General features: G+C 56.5%; 1 protein-coding gene across 5 annotated transcripts in view; it reads right to left on the bottom strand.

Annotated features, from left to right (window-relative positions):
* Positions 1 to 424: 424 nt before the first annotated feature.
* ATP6V1C2 (ATPase H+ transporting V1 subunit C2) overlaps positions 425 to 19,947 on the bottom strand; it is a 53,976-nt gene continuing 34,453 nt past the window's right edge. For 3 of the 5 annotated variants that reach the window (XM_057741012.1, XM_057741010.1, XM_057741011.1), the window contains exons 5-14: positions 17,767 to 17,861; positions 13,379 to 13,470; positions 11,959 to 12,057; positions 11,273 to 11,341; positions 9,235 to 9,327; positions 9,031 to 9,124; positions 6,505 to 6,642; positions 5,590 to 5,687; positions 948 to 1,080; positions 425 to 697 (exon numbers count right to left, since the gene is read on the bottom strand). In XM_057741012.1, coding sequence (XP_057596995.1) covers positions 608 to 697; positions 948 to 1,080; positions 5,590 to 5,687; positions 6,505 to 6,642; positions 9,031 to 9,124; positions 9,235 to 9,327; positions 11,273 to 11,341; positions 11,959 to 12,057; positions 13,379 to 13,470; positions 17,767 to 17,861 — 1,001 coding nt within the window. In that variant the 3' untranslated portion in view covers positions 425 to 607. The remainder of the gene's footprint in view (positions 698 to 947; positions 1,081 to 5,589; positions 5,688 to 6,504; positions 6,643 to 9,030; positions 9,125 to 9,234; positions 9,328 to 11,272; positions 11,342 to 11,958; positions 12,058 to 13,378; positions 13,471 to 17,766; positions 17,862 to 19,947) is intronic. The other 2 variants (XM_057741013.1, XM_057741014.1) reach the window with 2 other exon arrangements.

The raw sequence follows: 19,947 nt of genomic DNA on the forward strand, positions 1-19,947 counted from the left end.
TCAGTAAGTTAATGTTATGAAGGGGTGACCTTAATGTCTCTTCCCTATAATCTGTGGTTCACACGACACCATCTGGATGCCTGCCACACACAGACTTTACACGTCCTCAAGGCTGAGTTTCAGCTCTAAGTGTGAAACGTAAAGTTTATATAGAAGGATGAGAAGCAGTGGCTTGTCAAGCAAGAACTGTATTCCATGCCCAGTATTTTGTCTTTGGGCCATCACCAGCGACTACTAGGGAATACAGCTGGCTATAGTTAGCCCACGCTTCTGAATACGCTATTCTTAACCCCCCACAAAATGTCCATTAAGATTTGAGATACAGCAGCAGGTTACCAATTTATAGGAAGTCCCCATTTTTGTAAAACATTCAGAAAATTGAAGTTTTGAATTATGTTAGAATATAAGTGAAGAGAATTCAAAGGACTGAGAACATTTCTTTATTGTAACTTAAAAAAAATAAATACGACTGTAACTAATTTTTGTGAGCAATTTATCTAAAAATTTAAAATTTTGTAGGATACTTAAACTGCTCTCTGGCTAAAGGAGAGAAGTGTCTGTAGTGGTCTGCATGAATATGCAAGTTTAGCAGCGCCGGCGTGTCTTTCTAGTCAAGAAGACTCAGGTCGATGTGGAAATAGACGTAAGGAAAGTAGTCTTGGTTGCTGAGTTGCAATCCAGGGATCTCCACGGATGCCTACAAAAGACATGGTCGCGTTCTAAGTGCATAAACTCATTTCTTGTTTGATCTTTCTGTTTGAGGAAAGCTCTCTAGGCACTGAGTGTATTTTCTGCCCTGCACAGTCTGCCCCCGCCACCCCAAACACACACACAACCTCTTGTTAAACTTTCACACTTGTGAACTGTAGATTTTCATAACACAGGTGCCATTTTTGGAAAGTATCTCCCATCTGGAGAGGCTGACCTTACTGTAGAAATATACCTACATCCAATATACTTGCAGCTGCAACTTCATCCAGGTGTCTGAAGACGGAGTTCAGAACCTCTCTTAAACGTTTGGTAGATGATTTCTTATGAGGCTGAAGGAGAACCGCCTGGAAGTTCACTGGTAGTCCATACCTGTTCAGACAGACAGTGTGTGACGGAGTGACCGTGAACATGGGTAAAATGAACCTGACAGTAAATTCTAGTAAGAATGAAAAACCAGCCAGCATAGCTTAGGAGAAGAAAACTTCAGTTGAGCAGAATGTCTAGGATCAAAAGTGAGACTAATTACTAGATCTTTCTGCATGGAAAAATCTCTGGAACATGCTCACCCACTTCTGATAATGACAGTATTTTTTTGACTAAAGAGCCAAGAGGTCCCCAGGGTGTGTGTGTGTCCCATCAGGTGGTGAGGGGTCAAGTTGAATGGAGGCCATTTGACTTAAGTAGTCTGTCTCCAAAACCTTTGTCTAAAACCCAGCTTAGCTGATTCCTCCACTAAAAAAAACAGCACGCACACACACACAGGTCTGGTTTATTGAGATTGTTAATTCCTTTTGTTGAGTTCTGGGTGGACAGAAAGGATTTTAAACGGACTCTGTGCCTGAGTACATTTGAAACCACTTGCTAGCAGCTATTCCTGTGGTGTTCTTTCAAAACAATTCAAACATTTACACTGAGTACTGTACAAACAGTAAATATGCATTTTGTGATTGTCAATGTTTTTAAAATATATACATAGTATCAGCAAATGTTTGGATGTTCAATACTAATTACCTGTGCTTCTTCATGCCCGAGCCAGGCATGTGACAGCTGGCCTTAAGATGCCCTTTTACTGCCTGACCCATTAGTATTACTTAGTTCTTATTTCACAATCAACGCCCATAAACTGGCCCCTGGCTTTTCCATCCTCACTTCTGGCTGCTAATGGTGCAGTGTGCACTAAAGTCCTGAAGTCTCCTAGTGGATCTGCAGAAAGGTGAAGTAAATACGTGAAAAGGCCATTTGTAATTGCTTCACCATAACCAAGCATAAGACGTACCTAGTCCCGTTGCCTTAGAACACCGGGTGAGCAGGGCCCGGCCAAACCCAAGAGGTGAGGGCCGCAGAGGCCGGCAGACGCTGGGAGGGATGGCGGGGGCATGTGGTGTAGATCGTGGGTGAGAGGATGGCCCACCCAACCACCCTCATTCCTTCTTTGTTCCCAACTTTTGTCATCAAAGCTCTGGTCACCCAGAGGACAATGACCAGAGGGTCGTAGTCCTTCCCGGAGAGCCCCTATTACCTGAACGAGCAGTTACCCTTGCCCTGCCTTCCCTCCTGAACTTCCTACCCCAACTCCCAGCGTCCTAGAAACCCACTCCACACCCTCGACCTCCCCAGCACAGCTCTACCTGCTTACCGCAGGGAAGTCCGAGGACTAGCCCTGCAGCCTTCTCAGAGGGTGGTGGTCACTGATCCCACAGCCCAGACAACATGTATGTTAGGAGATGGCGTTCCAGCCCCCAGATGCAGTTGCGAGACCATCACCCTGCTACCCAGACACAAAACCTGCCTCTGCCACCCTCCAACCTGGTCATCCCACCTCGTCCAGCACCAGGTTGCTCTGGGAAGCTGTTTATTCTTCTCCCGAACAAGGACCCTGTCTTTTGAGCTCTCCTCCCCTGATCAGCCTGTGCGCTCCTTGCAGGAGGGGCCTGCCTCTGTCTTGTTCACTGACGTATCCCCAGTGCCTGGCGGATAGCAGGCACCCCATAAATACCGAATGAATGCTCCCGGCCCCCTCGTCCAGCCTCCAAGCCCTGGACCCCTTTCTTGGTCCACGCCCCTCTTGGTTTCAGAGTTTCCACATTCTTCCCAGATCCTTCCAGTTCTTTCCCTGCTAACCCTCCCTCTGGGTCAATTTAAGTGAATGCCTCCTCCATTCTGCTCAGAACCTGCCTTCCGGGAAGGCTGGTCCGCTCTCCCCATTTCTTTCTCTTCCAGGCGACCCCATGCTGCCCTCTCTTGGACGGTTCGGTAGAGGCACCTCCTTCCCCTCCAGGCCCCCTGGTGGGGAGCCCTCCCCCTGCACCCTTTGTGCTGAGAATATTGCCGCCACCACCCTTCCGCTTTAATGTGACTCCAAAAGTCCCCCAACTCCCTCCTGCTCTCATCCCACATCTGAGAGCATCCAATGTTCTATGTCACCCAAGCATCCTTCAGCCACTATACTAGCTGCTCACCGCAGTGACCTCCCAGCTGTCCCATCCCAGAGACATGTAAAGCCTTAAACTTCCACTAAGTTGCCTCTAAGTGACCCTCTGTAGGTGAACCCATCCCCACACATCAGTCATCATGGGTGATTCCCTAATATCTGTTCCCCACCAAGCCCTCTCCCAAGATCCAGACTAATCACCCATCTACCTGGCCGGCTTCTCCAATCTCATCATGGCCCCACCACTCACCCAGGGCCCGTTTCTATTTTCATCTTGGGTGATTTAAGCCTCTGGGTCACTTCACCCCGAGAATGAACCAGCACTTCCTCAGGTGAGGGCTGGTCCACTTCTCTTTGATTGGATTCAGTCCACAAACGAGAAGCACATCCTCTTTGTCCGACTCTGGGCTGGGTGACAGAGGCAGAGAGGCGAGTCCCCCCCAGCCTCCCCTCCAGCTCTCAGTGTAGGGGAAAAGGACAAAAGCAGTTTTGACAGAGAAACAAGCGCGAGCTGGGGGCAAAGACCGATGGGGGTGTCAGCGGAACAAGAAACAGGTGAACTTTACCTGTCTGCTCTCATCAACTTGGGGTTTACCATCTATTTCCTTAGCTTATGCTCTCCCCACACGATGGAATGCGAAAAAGCCATGAAAAAGGAGCGAGTATCTCTAGGCATACTGACGAGACTCTCATGCAAAGCAGATGAAAAAAAGCAAGTCGCAGGAATTCAGTATAAATGATCCCATCTGGGGCACGAGAAGAGTCTTGAAACCATTAACCGGGATAATCTATGGGCGGTGGGACTGCAAGGAATTTACTTCCCACAGTACATATTGCTGAACTTGAATATATTTTTTTTTACAGTGTTCATGTATTACAACTATTCAGGAGAAATAAAAGTGCAGTTTTTTTAATGTCATACACTGACAGTTTTGAAAAGAATTATTTTTGCATGTACTCCGTTTTACTGAGCTTAAACAAGGTCTTAGGGACGTCCACCTTGACTTCTCACTTGAGCAAAATGGGCATCCTGTAAGGATGGGCGGGCTCTGCTGTACTGATGTTCAAGGCGAGCAGGGACAGACCAGGGCCCGTCTATACTGTCGATGGCTGGAACGCTCTGGGTTATCCTGAGTGTGCCCTTCAGCCCAGGGCCACAACAAGGGTCTGAGATGGCTGAGAGGATACGGAGCCACCCTCAGACCTGGTCTGTGTTTGGACAAAACCTCACTGGCAGCCACGTGGAGGATGCACTGGGGGCAGGGGACCAAGCAAGAGCCTTTGGCCGCAGCTGGGAGGGAGACGGAGACGGCGGGAGAGAGAAAAGGCAGGATGGAGGGCTGTCAGGGGTGCAAGGCGTGGCGGTAGGGGGAAGGACATGAGGATGAGGGAGCAGAGGCGTCCAAGCAGGCCCTGAAGTCTGGGGAAGGACCTGAGGCCACTGGTAGAAATGGGGATTGGGAGAAAGGGATCGGGAGGGAAGATGAATCCGGTGAAGCCTGTTGGTAAATGAATGGCAGGGAGACCTAGGAAGCCTGGCAGGAGAGAGAGCAGGGCAGTCAGCCTGGCGGGTGGCCGGAGGGGACCCTGAGGACACCTCTGATGCTGGCGGGAGAGGGCCCAGAAAGACCAGCCCAGCAGGGCCGAGGGGCAGTGGAGCCTGCCAGCCTGAGCAGGCTATGCTTTGGGAGAAGGCGGGCAGCCAGCCGTGTGCGGTGGGGCCAAGAGACACCCCCCCCCCACCACCGCCCCCGGTAGTTGAGGACACGGTAGAAAGCAGGTTTCAACAAATATTTCCTGTTTGATCCCATTTTTGTAAACATTTTGTAAACATTATGCATATCTGCAAATTTTAAAAAACAAACCCCCAAAATCTGAAGGATGCTAGTAACACCCGCATATTAACAGTGTTTCCTCTTGGTGTTAAAATTACAGGTGATTTTATTCATCCTTTGTGCTTACCTATAGTTTCCACAAAATAATGAATCTATTTTGTGTTTGTTTTATTTTTTTTTAAAAAAAAGGTAAAATAAATTCTGTTGTTGCTGGTTCGGTTTGGTTTGGTTTTTATTTTTTTGTGCTGCCTTGAGGGTTAGGCCTCAAAGGTCAAGGAAGGAGATGGTGCTGGTGTTTCTTCCAGGAGCCACTGGGCCCTGGCAGGCTGCACAGAGGGGTGGGGGGACACCAGCCCCAGGACTGGCACGAAAGGGACAGAGCACCGGACAGCAGGGGCCTCAGGACTGACGGAAGGTTTATTTGACTCAGGAGACCCTAAGCCTGTTTCCAAGAGTCAGGAGTTGCACAGGAAGAGGGTAAAAGGGCCACAGCGTGTCCCAGAGGAGGCTGGAGGGGCCGGATGAGGGCTGGCAGAGCCTAGGGGCCCCAGAGCTGGCTTCCTCCGGCCTCGCAGGGCAGGGCGGCCCGGGGCAGGCATCTCATCCACGCACCTGAGCACAGACTCCACAAACACTCTTAGCGCCTTGATGTGGATCCAGGCAATAAAGGCTTCGCTGAAGTTCACCTTGAGCCATCGCAGCAGTGGGCCCTGCAGAGACAGGAGAATGGTGAGCCCTCCCGGCCACGGCACCCGACGCCCAGCCAACAAAGGACGTGGGTTTTGAGAGAGCGAGCCCCGAGCCGAGAAGAAACGCCCAGGGGCCAGCAGAAGCAGCGAGTCGGTCGGACGAGGCCAGGGCAAGGCCCAGGCCCACGTTCTCCAGGGCGCCTGGTGCCGGGGTGGCTCGGCGGGCCAGCCACCCGGCACTCGCGTGGGGCCACCACCGACCGGGCTGCGAGGGCTGGGCAGCCCCTGACCTCAGGGCTTTCAGCAGGCAGCTAAGCAGGCTTCTGTCTAACACTGCACTGCCTAGGAGCGCCCCCTTCTCGAAGGCTCCACCCCAGGTCCTGGCAGCATCCACCAGCCGCCGCTTCCAGGGGGGTCCTCACAGCCCCACTTCACGTGGCCACAGCAGCCGTCACTAATGCTGGTGTGGCTGGTCCTCTGGGGACGCCCACAAAGGTCGGGGGTGGGTCCAGCCGGGGCACCCAGGGGAAGAGAGCTGAGCTGCCCGACCACCTCCCCTCAGCCAAGACCTGCCCCATCACCAGCTCCAGCCACCTCCAGCCAGGACAAAGGCACCCTGGCCAGCAAGCACCAATCCCTGCTGGGGGAAGGGGGAGGGGCAGCTCCCAAGAGGCCCTGTAGATTAGGAGGAAGGCATGATTCTGGGATCCTTGAATTTAAGACCTCAAAAGCCATAGGAGACAACAGGAAATGCAAGGATGTGTTTTCTCCAAAGAGGCCTGAGCGGGTGAGGACATGCGAGCCGGAGAACCCCAGGGCTCCCGGAGGGGCTGCTTACCTCACCCTCGCCCTCACTCTCTCTCTCTCTGTCGTGCTGCCCCGCAGCAGGCCTATCGGGGTTCCCTAGCGGGGTTACCTTAACCTTGTGGTCCGGGAAGGTGGATGATCCCTTTTTAAGAGCAACACAGGAAGTTTGCTAAAGGCACAGAAATGATTCATTAATCGTTCAGCAAACATGCATCACAAACAAACAGAAATCATTCTCACAGCCTGAAAAGCACGGGAAGGCAGGCTCGGGCATGCCGGCCCACCCCCGGGACTTGCGTGCCGGTTGGACTTGGGGGTGTGATGGTCCCATCGGCCCCCTGGTGGGGCAGGGGGTGTGAAAACCCTCGGGTCCCATATTCCAGGGGCAGAGCCCACAGCCCCTCCCTCGGCCAGGAGCCGCGCCGCGTGGGCACGTCTGTGGACCCAGCTCTGCCTGCCGGGCTATCTGGGCTGAGTCAAGGTGTCTCCCCCACGTACAGCCCACAGTAGCCTCCTTGGCAATCAGGGTGCACTTAAGCAGGTTCCATGCAGAAAATTGATCAAGCGTGCTGTTAAGACATTGGACCCTTTATCATCTTTTTCTGCAAACAGGTGCAAAGCACAGGAAAATCCCATCCTGTGCTCTCAAGGGGAACTGACACCCAGGACCTAGCCCATCCCCTATGGTCCACAAGTAACAAAAGAGACGCAGGATGCTGGTCCCACCCACCTCCAGAAAAGCCAAAGGGGGAAAGAGATCCTTAAGAAGCCAGGGTAGGGCAGACCCCTGCTGGTGCCCAGCCAGAGCCTGGCAAGGAACTAAATGTTTCTAACTTAGTGTGCCCTTCAGAGCTCCACTTCCCCTCCACGGAGACCAGGCAGGGCTCCCCGGGGCAGCCAGGGCTGCAGAAGTCTACACCAGGTGAAAGAACGCCAGCGAGCAACCTGAGACGGAGGCCCCGGCATAAGCACCGGTGTATCACCTTGATCCCCAGGGCGTCTGTGCCAGCATGGAGGTGGGTGCCAAAGGCCTGCCCCGGGCACCTGTGAAAGGTGCCGCCATCTAGCCCCCTCCAGAGACACCGTGGGGGGTGTGGGCCAGGACTGAAGCAAACGGGGAAAGGGCTCTGCTAAAGAGAAGGCTGGAATATTCTTGGGTTATCAGGGTTTCAGACGAGCTGGGGTGTAGGAGGAAACCCTTTGGATCTCAGGCCTTGATGGTGCGAATCCTTCCTGCCCCATGAGCTGGGTCTGAGGCCGGGGCCGCGGGGCTCCAGCTCGGTCCTTAGTCTCAGGAAAGGGCATCCGTCCCCAGAGCCTTGGCCCAAACCCGACAGATTGTGGATCTAAGAAGTGTGTGTTCCTTTGGCGTGCACACACACGTCCACACACGTACATGTGCGTGTGCAAGACATGCCTTTCGCCTTTCTCCTTGGGGAGAGAAGGGCTGAAATCCCCCACAGGCACTTTTATATGATCAGTTCCCATTTCCTCCTCGAAGGGGGAAAGGGTCCATCCAGTGGGGCTCTGGGGACCCCATTTCGGGGGCCCCGTGGCTGGTTCTCACTCCTGATAGGGCCACGTGTCTGGAGTCCCTGTGCAAAGGCCACTGATCCAGAGAGGTCAGGCGAGACGTGCAGGCCCGGGGCAAATGCGCGGCCCTGTGGGAGGCACTCGCTCTTCACCTGGACACATACTCACACTTTCATGTTTACACATCGGCTTCTCACCCCTCCCCTCCGCTCCACACTAGAGGCTGAGCTGGAAACTCCTCTGAGAACCCTCCCTGGTGGGGCTGCAGGGAGGGGACCTGAAAACATCCCGCCTGGCTCAGCCCCGCTCTGAGCTGGGGGATGCTGTGTCCCGAATGTGCCCGTTTTACAGGGTCAAGGCTACACCGTTCACATGGCAAAAATGAAAATCTGTTTTTCTCCCTCTTGAGCACAGCTGCCCTCACACATCAGAAGGCTCTGAGTGGCTGCGGTTGGAAGTCTCTAGGATAAGCACCCACTATTTGCTAAAAGCCTGGGAGAGGTAAACACAGGTGCTCGTGACGGGGATGTCACATCACGCCTGGAAATCACTTGGGCCAGGGCTTCGGGTGACCGCTGGCCGGCATTCTCCAAGGCGGTAGCCCCGCCACTCTCGACACAGGTGCTCCTGCCCGGGGCCCCGACGGCCTTGCTCGACCTCTGGGGGACAAGCGGGGTCCTCTCCCAGGGCCAGTGCTCAGTCCCCTCTCAGAGCCTCACTTTCTCCTCCGCAGGATGGAGCTGAGTCCCTTCCTGCAGGGCAGTGCCGGGCTCCGCGAGATCTCTACAGCAGGGCCCACGGCTCACGGGTCACCTTCAGGTTACCCGTGCTTGTCACCTCCCCCCGACCCTGTCTGGCAGCCCCAGGAGAACACACGTCCCTGGAGGTGTGCACCAGGCAGGTAAGGACGATGGGCACTGGAGGGGGGAGACCAGGCGGGCCCTCCTGCCCCAGGCCTTTGGTGCGGGGCGGGGACCACCCAGCACCTTCAAGAAAAGCCTCCCGGCCTGTATCACACACTCACATATTGTTGCTTCTTATCCGACAGCAACCTGGTCATCTCTTCCCTTTCCCTTTTAATTTCTGTCTCATCATAGTAAAACTCACGGACAGTGAACCTAAAAACAAGCAAATGAGAGACTTTCGCTAAGAAGCTTCCAGTCGGAGCAGAGACCCCCTCCAGTGGAACACACAGAGCCTGGAGAAACCCACTGAGGCCAGCCCTTACTTATTCTCTTTGGCTTTGGTTTTGAAATCGTCAATCACTTTTCGAAACAAAGTCACGGTGAAGAGGCCGCCCTCGTTGTCCTCAGCGATCAACCTGTTGGAGAGACGCGTTTGTTCGCTGGACGCACCACCCGGCCCCGGAGCTGGGCCGCAAGGAGCCTGTCCTCTCCCTGGGGAGGTGGGTCGCCGCAGGGGGGGGCACCGGGTGGCCCTGGCAGCAGCGAGGGCAGGGGAACCAAGGGCGTCCCTTCCTATACCCGGACTCCTGGCCGCATGCTGTCAAGCTTCCGTCCCATCGTTTCCTGCTCCTTCCGCTCGCCCTCCAGGCGAGGGCCCCAGGGTGATCTAAACGCTGGAGACGTGCACGGATCTGGGGCTGGGCTCCGGGTCATGAACGGGCAGAGGGCAAGCAGCTCGTGGATCTTAGTCCCCTGGTGTGCGGAGCCGGGCGCCCCAGCTCTCATGCTGTAACGAAGCGGGGCAGCGTTCCAGCTGGTGGAAGCCATCCCACAACGGGCGTTTCACGTCCACTGTCCCAGTGCTCTAATTAGACATGGCTTCCCTGGCACACCTTGCCACAGCACCCCTGCGGTTGCTGTCCCCGTCTGGGGGTCACTGGGGCCCGTGGTCTAAGCGTCTTCGAGTCCTGCTGCCAGATGATCTGACAATGGGATCCCCTGGGCCCAAGCAGGGTCTCGGGTCCCCTTTTCTGCTTTTCCGAGCCCATCCCTGTAGGGGCTGACCCCGGTTCCAGAAGCCTCTCCAGAGCAATTCCTGCAGACTCTCAGGTGCCCCCAACAATGAAGGGCCTGGGGGTTCTGGTCGGAGAAGTCAAGCCACCTCCTGAAGCAGCGTCTCCCGGCGGGAGGGCACGCACCGGAGAGCGGTGAGCGCTCCCGCCACGCAGGCCGGCTTCAAGGGCCAGCTCCTCTGCCGGCCAGTACGCCCTCCTCCTCCTGCGATACACTGCCCCCGCCACGCCCACTCCTCCGGCCTCCCCCTTGCGACCTCAGCCTGTGACCGCCCCGTCCCTGGCACCCGTCAGTGTGGCTCCTCACTGCTGTCTCTCGTGAGTCTGTGACCCTGGGCGAGCCGGCCTTGCAGCGGGCGCCCCAAGCCAGCGGCCTCCGGGCTGGGATGAGGGTGGGATGGGAGCGCACGTGTGCCGAGGCAGGCACACACGGACTCAGTCGTCAAGTCATTTAACGTGACGAGCTATTGCAGGCACAGTAAGAGGTACAGAGGATAAAAACCCACGCATCCTCCACCCAGCTTAAGACAGGAAACAATTTACGTACAACAGAAGCCCCACGTGCCCTCCCCAGCGCATTCTGCTCCCCGCTCCCCGCCCCGGTCACCGCTGTGCTGAGTTGGGCGTTGCTCATCCTCCAACACCTGTAATTCTGTGCACCTGCATTTCCCCAGCCACATACAGTTCGGCTTTGTCCATTTTTAGATGGTAAATAAATGGCTTCCTGCTGTGCGTCCCCTCCTGCAACTCGCTTTCTGCTGACCATCGTATAGTGAGATGTATCCTTGCTCCTGCCTGCGGCGCTAAATCAGTGATTTTCCCAGCTGTGCGGTGCTTGTGGTTCAAATACGTTCCTCTACCCCTTCTGCTGTCCCTTTCCAGCCTTCACTGGCCACTCCTGCTCTGACCCCAGCAGGCCACACGCTGAGACTCTTTTCCTCCCCTGCTTGTGCTCTGTGGCCATCACAGCCAGGCCCTTGTTTGACCCTCAGCGGGGGATGAATCCAGCCCAAGCTGAGAATTCAGAGCAGAACGCAGCACAGGCCCTGCACGCGCGGAGGACCGGAAGGTAGTCAGGGAGGGCTTCCTGGAGGAGGGGGCAGGGACGCGGCATTCTGAAAGATGGAGGCAGTCTGGCACGTGGCTGAGTGTGTGGCCACGAAGGCACAAGTGTGGAGGGCTGAGGGCCCTTGCACCCTCAGGGCACGTCTGGTGCCTGGGTGCCCCAGAGCACCCACACATGCCCCCCCAACCCCAGGCCCTGGGGCCAAACTGGGGTCTCACTTACTTGGTTGACCGTGGTACCACCATGTCCGAGAGGGATTCGTAGGTTTTTTGCCATTGTGAGTAGCTTGGTCTGTGAGAGTACAGAATCGTTCAGTGCTTTTTTGCATAAAAGGTTGTGGGCCGTCCGGAGCATCTAGGAAGCTGCGTGCTCCTTTCCCTGAGGGACTGAGGGGAGCAGGTCTGGGGGCCAGAGCGCAGCCCAAACACCCCCTGAGGCCCTGCCGTGGGCATTGGGACCCCTGCCCCCAGCCCCATCCAGGCTTAGCCTCCCCGTGAGACCCCGGGCACCATGGAGGGGCCATGGGCAGGACATTCCTGCTGGGAGCTCTCCTCCTGGCTCTGCATGAGCTTGGGCAAACCAACTGACCTCTCTGGCCTCAGGACAAGGGAGTAATAACAGCCCTCCAACCCTAGGCTCATTGTAAGTGAAATGAGCTCCTGTGTGTGGCATGTGGCACACAGTGGATGCCCGAGAAACAGCTGCTTCTGTCACTATTACACACTATTACACTGTTACCACAAGCACTGTCACCTGCTCCCCTTACCACGCCCACACCTGCCATTTAGGGCTCCAGGACCTGGCCTCGGGGGACTCCCCCTTCCTCTCCGTTGGGCAGGACGCGTTTCCTTCTGTGATCACCCACCCAGGCTGAGACCCCAAACCACTCACCTTCCTGGGCCACTTACTTGGGGACAATGACCAGAAGCGTGATCAGATATTCGGAATCCAACACAAAGTCTTCTTTGCTCACAATATCGCTCAGGGTCCGAGTGAAGAGGTTTCCCCTGAATCCACGAGGGACATAGGGGTGTGATCAGCAGAAAGGCACACGGAGGCATCCCTGGGCTTGTGGGATGCACAGACCCCCAGGAGACCCCCGGCACGCCCATGACACACAGGTGCTGGGACAGCAGGGGCAGCAGGGGACAGGAAGGCTCAGGACACTCTCTGGGGAGGGGCGGGGGCCCTGGGCTAAGTGTCCCCTTGGCTCTGTGTCTGGGCGGCCAGAACTGCTGTGGCTGGCAGGACCCCAGCTGCTATCACCAGTCACCCGAGCTGCATCCAACACCTCGGTCACCTGCGCTGCCCCTGCACAAGCCGCTGGCTGTTGGGAGGGGACCGCTGGCGACAGGCAGCTTAAGTTACTCAAGTGGCAGCACAGTGGCTGGCTCACGACAGCACCTGGGCCATCCCGGGCAGAGACAGGCCCAGAGAGAGCTCCGTTTCACTCTACACGCCTTACAGGTCCAGCAGCCAGGGGACATTCACCTGAAATAGCTTTGTAGGTTCGTCCAGTGGAACTTGGTCTCATCGAGGTCATGGTATTTTTAGCACAGGGATCAATGCTGTTGTCTCAGCAAATGGGCCAAAATACAACTCCTGAGACGGTCTGTAGCATCCGCACACAGGCCATGATGCTAACCAACACCTAAGCGCACGCTGCATCACGAGGAAAGGGTTCTCAAGCCCTTCGTCAAGGCCGAAGCTTTAGGTGAAAAGCCGTCCCACAAAGACTCTCCAGCCTGCCCCGCCCAGAGCCCACACCCCCTCCTCCCCCGCTGACCAGCCATCACGGATAAGGCCATTAGGGTCCCTCTCCGAAGGCCCCCTGCACGTGCCTGCCTGTCCCGGACTCCTTATGCTATCAGACCCTATCTGTCCGGTTTATGCCTGCACCCCTTGTGCAAAGCAGACTTCCCATAAATATTTGTTGAGTGAATAATTGTGAGCCCTCCAAGTGCAGAAATGATATTTTATTCTGCTTTGTATCTTTAGGGCCTAGCACAAGGCCTGAGTATAGGGCACTTAATAAACATTGATCCAAAGAAGGAAAAGAGAAACATCAGAGGGAGGTAAAGACTGTTGGACCCTCCTCACCCTCCCCGCTGTCACTGTTGGCCCTCCCCGCCCCCAGCACGTAGCTCCTGGAGAGGCAGGAGCGCCTCTGTGTCTGTCTGTCTGTCTGTCTGTCTGGCTGGCTGGCTGGCTGAATGGCCGGCTGGCTCTCTCTCTCAGACACAGACAAAGGCCCGCGCATCAGCCTGGCTGGGAGCCCACCCCGGCCAGGCCCTGAGGCTGTGAGGAGCGCAGGAACCAATCACTCACATGGATTTCTTCTCCAGATTCTCCAGGTTTGTCTTCAGAGTGTTGTAGGCCACTGTGCGGGACTTCAGGTCCATCTCAATCTGTGCCAGTTGCTTTTGGAAAAGCAAAAGAGTTGAAAGAGTTGGTTGAACTTTTCAAAACTGTCGCAAATCGCTCCTGGTGCACTTAAGGAAAACACTGCATGCCGCCCGTTTGCCGGGATAGCTTACGTTTTTCTCTCCTCTGCTCTCCCAGACCTTCCAGGATTCGGGAGGCAGGGAAGGGATTAATATCCCCACTTTGCAGATAGGAGACTTTAGATATAAATGGCTTTTCTAGGATCACTCAGTGAGCTGAATCTTGTCCTGATTTCAAGCCCATCTTGTACTCTCAGGGTCCCCACGGCCCCCACGCCATGTGCTCTCAGGCTCTGCTAGAGGTCAGCTCTGGCGGACCTCCATCCCGGCTTCTCTGGGGACCTGCCATGGTCCAGCTCTGACCAGCGACCAGGTCTCCAGGCTCAGCTGTGCTCCCACAGCAGCCCCTTCCTGGTCTGCATAGGTAGGAAGGTTCTTTTCAGTTTGGAGGCAGGTCTCCAGCCTGACGTTAGGGAGCTCCCCCTGTTCTGGAAATTTCAGGAGCATGTCCGGATCCCCTCCTGCGGTGGGCAGGGAAATGAGACAACTGAGGCCCAGGGTGGGCCCTCCGGATGCCTGGCCTCCGGTACCTCATCTGCCCAGCCAGGGTGGTAACTCACTCACAACAGGGAAAGCAAAATGCCCACCAGGCCCAATTCTCCAGAAGCCCTCAAAACACAGCAGCTCTGAAGACGACCGTTGCAAACGAGGTCAACAGCTCAGAGACAGCAGTGAGCCCTTCTCACACGTTGGGAGCTGTGGGGGATTTTTAGGCTCACGCTTTAACAGCAGGGTCCACGAACACGGAATTGGTTCAACAAGGCACGGCGCCCACATCATGGAATACTGTGCCGCTGACACACGGTGGCCGAGGGCCAGTCCCCGTGGCTCCCGGGAGACTGACTCCTCCCGAGTCTCTCCTCAACCCCACATTCAGCGGCACCTCCCTGGCTGTTCGCCCTTGGCCATGGTGGGGATATTCACACCACACCAACAAGCACAACCCATCAGCACGTCACTCTTGCTACGGGAATGTCTCTGGAATCACTATATGGAGAAAGGAGGCAGTCTGTAGGGTATGAGCAATTGTGAGTTGAAATATGTATTTTTTTTAATATAGATGAGAGCATCCACTTTAGACTTGTAAACATTGGTTACCTTTAGGGAGATTAAAGGAAGTGGGAATTGGGGAGGAAAGGAGGGATAGGTGACGTCAGGGGAGGACTTCAACGTTTTCATCTTTCCATGTTGATGATTTTTGTTTTCATTTTTATAACCTTTTTACTTTGAAATGATTATAGATTCATGGGAAATTGCAAAAGTAGTGCAAAGAGATCCCGTGTACCTGTCGCACCCATTGGTAACATCTCACATAACATGAGCACAATATCATAAGCAGGAAACAGGCATGTCTACAAGTCACAGATCTTGATTTTTAAAATAAGCTTTATACATATGTACTTTTTTAAAAGGAAAAAAAAATCAAACAAAAAATCCCGTGTCATCCTTATTCTTCTGCTTTCACCAAAGCCAATGGAAAACTACAGAGGTGTGTCTGGAAACCAGCAAAACTGTGAGAAGAACGAGGGCCTTGTAACCAGTCAGACCTGAATCTGAACGCTGATTCCAACTCTAGCTGTGTGACATGGTGTCTGCTCCTGAACCTCTCTGAGCTCAGTGCCACGGAAGTACCTTAGCTGATAAAGTCCACGGAGCAGGTCATCCAGAAAGCCAAGTCCTTTCTCCAGCAGACTGAGCCCCTCCAGGGCGGGCTGGGTCTGGGTCATCTCTGCAATTCCAGGCAGAGTGGCCAGCGCTAGGCCATGCTTCGAGAACATGTCCAGAACCAAACGCTCCAAGCCCAGCTCCTTCTAGCTCGTGGCCAGCGTGCACTCCCCACCACTGAGGGCAGGCATGCCAGGCACAGCCTTGAGACCTCATGTACCTTTCGGCACAGCACCCAGAGATGCTTCAGGTGCTGGAGACGCCAGAGGCCAGCGCCCTGATTAGGTTGGCAGGAAACAGGCCCCGCCAACCACTGTGGACATGTGTGTCCACAGCAAAAAAGAAACTGTTTGCTGTTTACTGTATGCCGGTGAGATCTGAGAGCCTTTTTGAAACTACAGCGTGACTCAGCCCGTGGAGACAGACACAGCCATGGGCTGGGTCCCCATCCTCGCTCCTCTTCATTAGGAGAGGCAGGTGGGCCCAGTTTTCAGCTGTTGGGAGGGTCGGAGGCCCAGCCCTGCCAATGTCAGCATGGGGTACCTCCCAGGCAGGGAGACCTGCTCGGACACCTGGAAGACACTGGTCACTTTCGGAGGAGGGAAGCCCTCTGCCTAGGACGTCTCTAGTTAACAGATTTAGATCTCCCATTGAGGGGACAGGCCTGAGCCAGTGCTGCAGGCAGCACTCGGGTGCTCCCAGGGTAGGATGGGGTGAAGGAGCCAATACTGGAGCGTCTGCCTGGCTGGCCTCAAAGAGCTGGTTCCCAGTAGTGGAGCCAGCCCAGGGCTTCCTTGGGAAAAGGTGCCAGGCGCACAGCCCCACCAAGACCAGCATCCCCATCCCAGGCCAATACTTCAACACCTGCAGGTCCTGGGGGCTGCCACGCAACCCGAAGCCAGCCTCCCCATGTGAAGTCCGAGGAAGGTGAAGCTGCCCCCCAGGGGTGACGTGGGAAGTAAAAGCCCAGCATGGTTCCAGGCACGCAGGGGTGCTTTCCAAACCAGTGCCCTCCTCCCCACGCTGCTCTCCTGCCAAAGTCACTCTCCGGGTCCCCCGGACTAGAGAGACGCAGCCAGGTCCTGTCCTCTGCAACTGCTCTGCTCCCCCTCGACTGAGGCCCGTGATGCACTCTGGGAGCCCTCATCACTGCCCGCATCCCCGGGACAGCCGTGCGGCCGAGCGCTATCCCCAGTGGACGCTGGGCACAGCCCTGGTCACGATGTCTGGCTCGGCCTGGCCTCACCAGCGCAGGACAGGGAGCGGCCAGTCCCACAAACTACCGTGCGCGTCCAGCTTGGGGGTGGAGGTGCACAACGCCCTCCTGGAAGCCACACCTGGCACAGGTGCTCTGGGTGCCCCTCCTCAAAGGGCTTTCCAGAATCACGGCCCAACTGTCCCAGGAGGGGTGGGACCTCTGTGATGTAAGGGGTGCCCGACGCGCCGCGCCCAGATTCCCGAGCCTTCTGGCCCCACCCGTGTTCCCAGAGACGCAGGCCGGGCACCAGCCAGGCAGCAGGAGATCGACAGGACTGCAGGGGGTGGGTCCCAGCGGCCCGTCTCCTTTCCCTGACCCGCCCAGCCACACCTGGGTGGCTCTGCCGCCCTGAGACAACAGGAAGGTTTTGTTCCTGGTCTGGCTGAGATGCTCCCCGGCCACCCAGCCACAGGACACGTGACATGTTAGGGGCTCCGTGTATCCTGGAAGGAGCAGGGATTGGGGGGGGAGGGGGGGGGCCGGGGAGTGACCCAGTAGTTGTAAACCTCAGGCTAAATCTCAGAATCTTCATCAGCGCCCACCCTTAGGGAGGCCAACAGGAGTCAACATACTGTGAGACACCGGCAATGTCCCCAGAGGGCTCCGCCTTGGTGCTTTTATTAATGAGACAGGAGCTGGAGGCTACCTGCTCACTGAGAGGGCGGAATCATGGGGCCAGCGCTCACTGCCCCCCCCCCAGTGTCACCCGGGGTGGGACCCCTGGTGATGCCCCCCAGGAGTTAGGGCTCTCAAGCCAAACTCTCCATGGACGCAGACAGTTTTTGTTAAGCAAACAATTACCCTGGGGGTTGGGGATGTCAGGGTGGGGCTGACTTCTCCATCAGCATCTTTCAGAGGGGAGTGAAGTGAACAGGTACAGGGATCTGGGGTCAGAACACCAGGGGCTCAGCGCCCCCGTCGAGGGGAGTGTCCTGTAAGACGCAGCTTCCCTGCCGAGTGGCAGATTTGGAAGAGGTGTAGGGAGGGCAGGTGGTCACTGACCCGTTTCCAGGGCTGCCCTGAGACCCAAAGGTCTCTGACCTTGCCCAGTGCATGGAAGGCCACATATCAGAAACCCACGGGGACCCCGTCAAGGCTGGCAGGAGGCAGATGGAGAGAGACCCCACCCAGGGTCACTGGGCAGGCCAAGAATCCCACCCAGCCTCTGGCCTCCTGGGACGTCCCTCCCTGCTTTGCCAGGGTCCAAACCCGTGTAGATTCACTGCAGACGGTCAGTGTCCCGGGTCACAGAAGTGTGATCCTCCCCCGAGAGAAGGCGCTTCTCTCACCTTTGCCAGAGTGTCCACCACGCTCACCAGCGGCTGCTTCGCAGGGTACTTGGCCATGTCCCATTCGAAGTGGGTCACAAAGGACGTTAAGTCAACTGGAAGAACACAGACACATTTCAACAGACGCGTGGACCTCTCGTCTCTCCTGAGACCCAGGCTGCCACACCCGGGCCAAGCAGCTCCACTTAAACCAAGAAATTAGGGAAAGGGAGGGACGGAGTCGGGGCTCCCGCCCCCTCCGGGAGAGCAGGTGCTCCCCTCGGGTGCAGAGGGCCAGGCCAGCCACCAGCCAGGACCGTGGGCAGCCCCTGAGCCCCTGGGGATGTTGTACGGGTGCGCTCCTGCGCCCACACTCAAACTCAGGTGGCTGCCCCGGGACCCCGCACGTGGGAGGCCCTGCCTTCCCAGCAGGTGGCTGCAATCTGAGGCACCACGCAAACTCCCCCCTTTTTCCAGCGGGTTCGGCCACACCCCCTGCTGAGTTATCGGTTTGAGGTACCCCAAAGGCACACCAACCTCCACAAACCCTACGGAGAGCCCCAAGCCAACCCCAGAAAACCCTACAGCCCGCCATGGGTGCCCCCCCCCTCACAGACAAGCCATCTGCCCGCCTCCTACACCCCAGCGCTAGACTGAGGCCAGTCCCACACACGCGTCTGTTTTAACGAAGGCATTTTCAACACGAGCAAAACACTGGAGGTAGGGATGTGTTTTCACCACCTGGTACGGATGTGCATTTGTCAGGGTAGGTCCTTTATGTAAAAGCCTATAGCGAGAGGAACAAACCAGTGTTTTCTCGACAAACATCCTTTTCTCCCTTACTTTCTCCAAAAGCAAACCTAAACCCATGTGCTCAGGATATTCGTGACTGTTTCTAAGCAGCCATGGCTGGAGGAAGGGGCCTGGAGTTCAGGTGGCAGCACTGGGGGGCCCTCAAGCATATGAGTAACCAAACCTCTTTGCACCTCAGTCTCTTCACCTGAGAAGTGGGGGTGCGGAGGAGTGTCTGCACACCTCTTGGGGGCCCCCTGTCCTCAGGTGAGCTCTAGACACATTGAAAGGGTGCTACCCAGGGGTCCGCTGCAGGTTACACCCCGGTCAGTGTAGGACGCGCAAGGTGGCCCCCAGAATTCCTCGAACCCAGCAAGATGGGCCTCGCTACCCGGGGTCCTCACTCCAGGTCATGTGGACGCCGCACTTCCCCATATATCCTCATGCAGATGAGAAGGGACCGCTCACTGCTCCCTCAACGTTCAGTCACCGTGACTGAAGGCCAGCTCACTGCCGCACTGGGGACAGCAGACCACAGCCCCCTCGTCTTCAAGGTGCTCACAGTTTGCTGGGGACACTGGTCAAACATGACACCACAGTGAGCTGTGTGACACAAGGCGGGCAGGGGCTGAGGAAGGACGGGAGAGCCCGCACCTGCCTCCTGTCCTAGGGGCCTCTGAGGGCTTCGCGGGGACTCCGTCGTATTCACGGAGGGGCTGAATGGGACAGGAGTTTGCCACGTGGCCAGTGAAGGAGGGCGCTGGGCATTAGGTGAGGTGCAGGACACGAGGAACCGCTGGGTCAAGCTGATGGATGAAGGAGTGTGGATGGAGGGGGCCAGGAGGGCCGGGCAGGGTTGGAAGAGTCACATCTGCATCTTCTCCTGTGGCGATAAAGACACCACGTCCCGAGCCCCTCCTTTGTGCTAGGAGTTGGACGTGCATCCACAGCAGTGCTGAAAGGTCCCCAAGAGGTCAGGACGCAAGCCTCTAGGGGCCAAGGAGCCAGGTGAGGACACCCGTGCCCCGAGGAGCCTTCTCTGGGGCTTTGAGGGAGAGAAGGGAATGCTGAGAGAGGCGTGGAGGCAGGAGGCCAACTCAGCGCTCAGGGACAGTTAGCCCTGGGGCACGAGGGAGGCTCGGGGGTCGCCCGGGTTTCCAGGTTGGGCGACTGGGTGGAAGGAGGGGACAGTCCCTCAGCCAGGCAGCCAGGCAGCCTGGGACGGAGCAGAGGCAAGAGGAGACAGGCTCAGCCTGATACGCTTAGTCGGATATTCGGGTCGACAAGCCCCACGGAGCAGACAGACGTGCAGTGGGACTCGGAGGAGGGACGTGGCCTGCGGGAGGGAGGTCAGAGGGGCCTTAAAGTCAGGATGACGACGCTGGTGACACCGGCTGGTGCTTTCCCCTG

The sequence above is a fragment of the Hippopotamus amphibius genome, chromosome 7, assembly GCF_030028045.1.
Source record: "Hippopotamus amphibius kiboko isolate mHipAmp2 chromosome 7, mHipAmp2.hap2, whole genome shotgun sequence".
In the NCBI taxonomy this organism is placed as follows: domain Eukaryota; kingdom Metazoa; phylum Chordata; class Mammalia; order Artiodactyla; family Hippopotamidae; genus Hippopotamus; species Hippopotamus amphibius.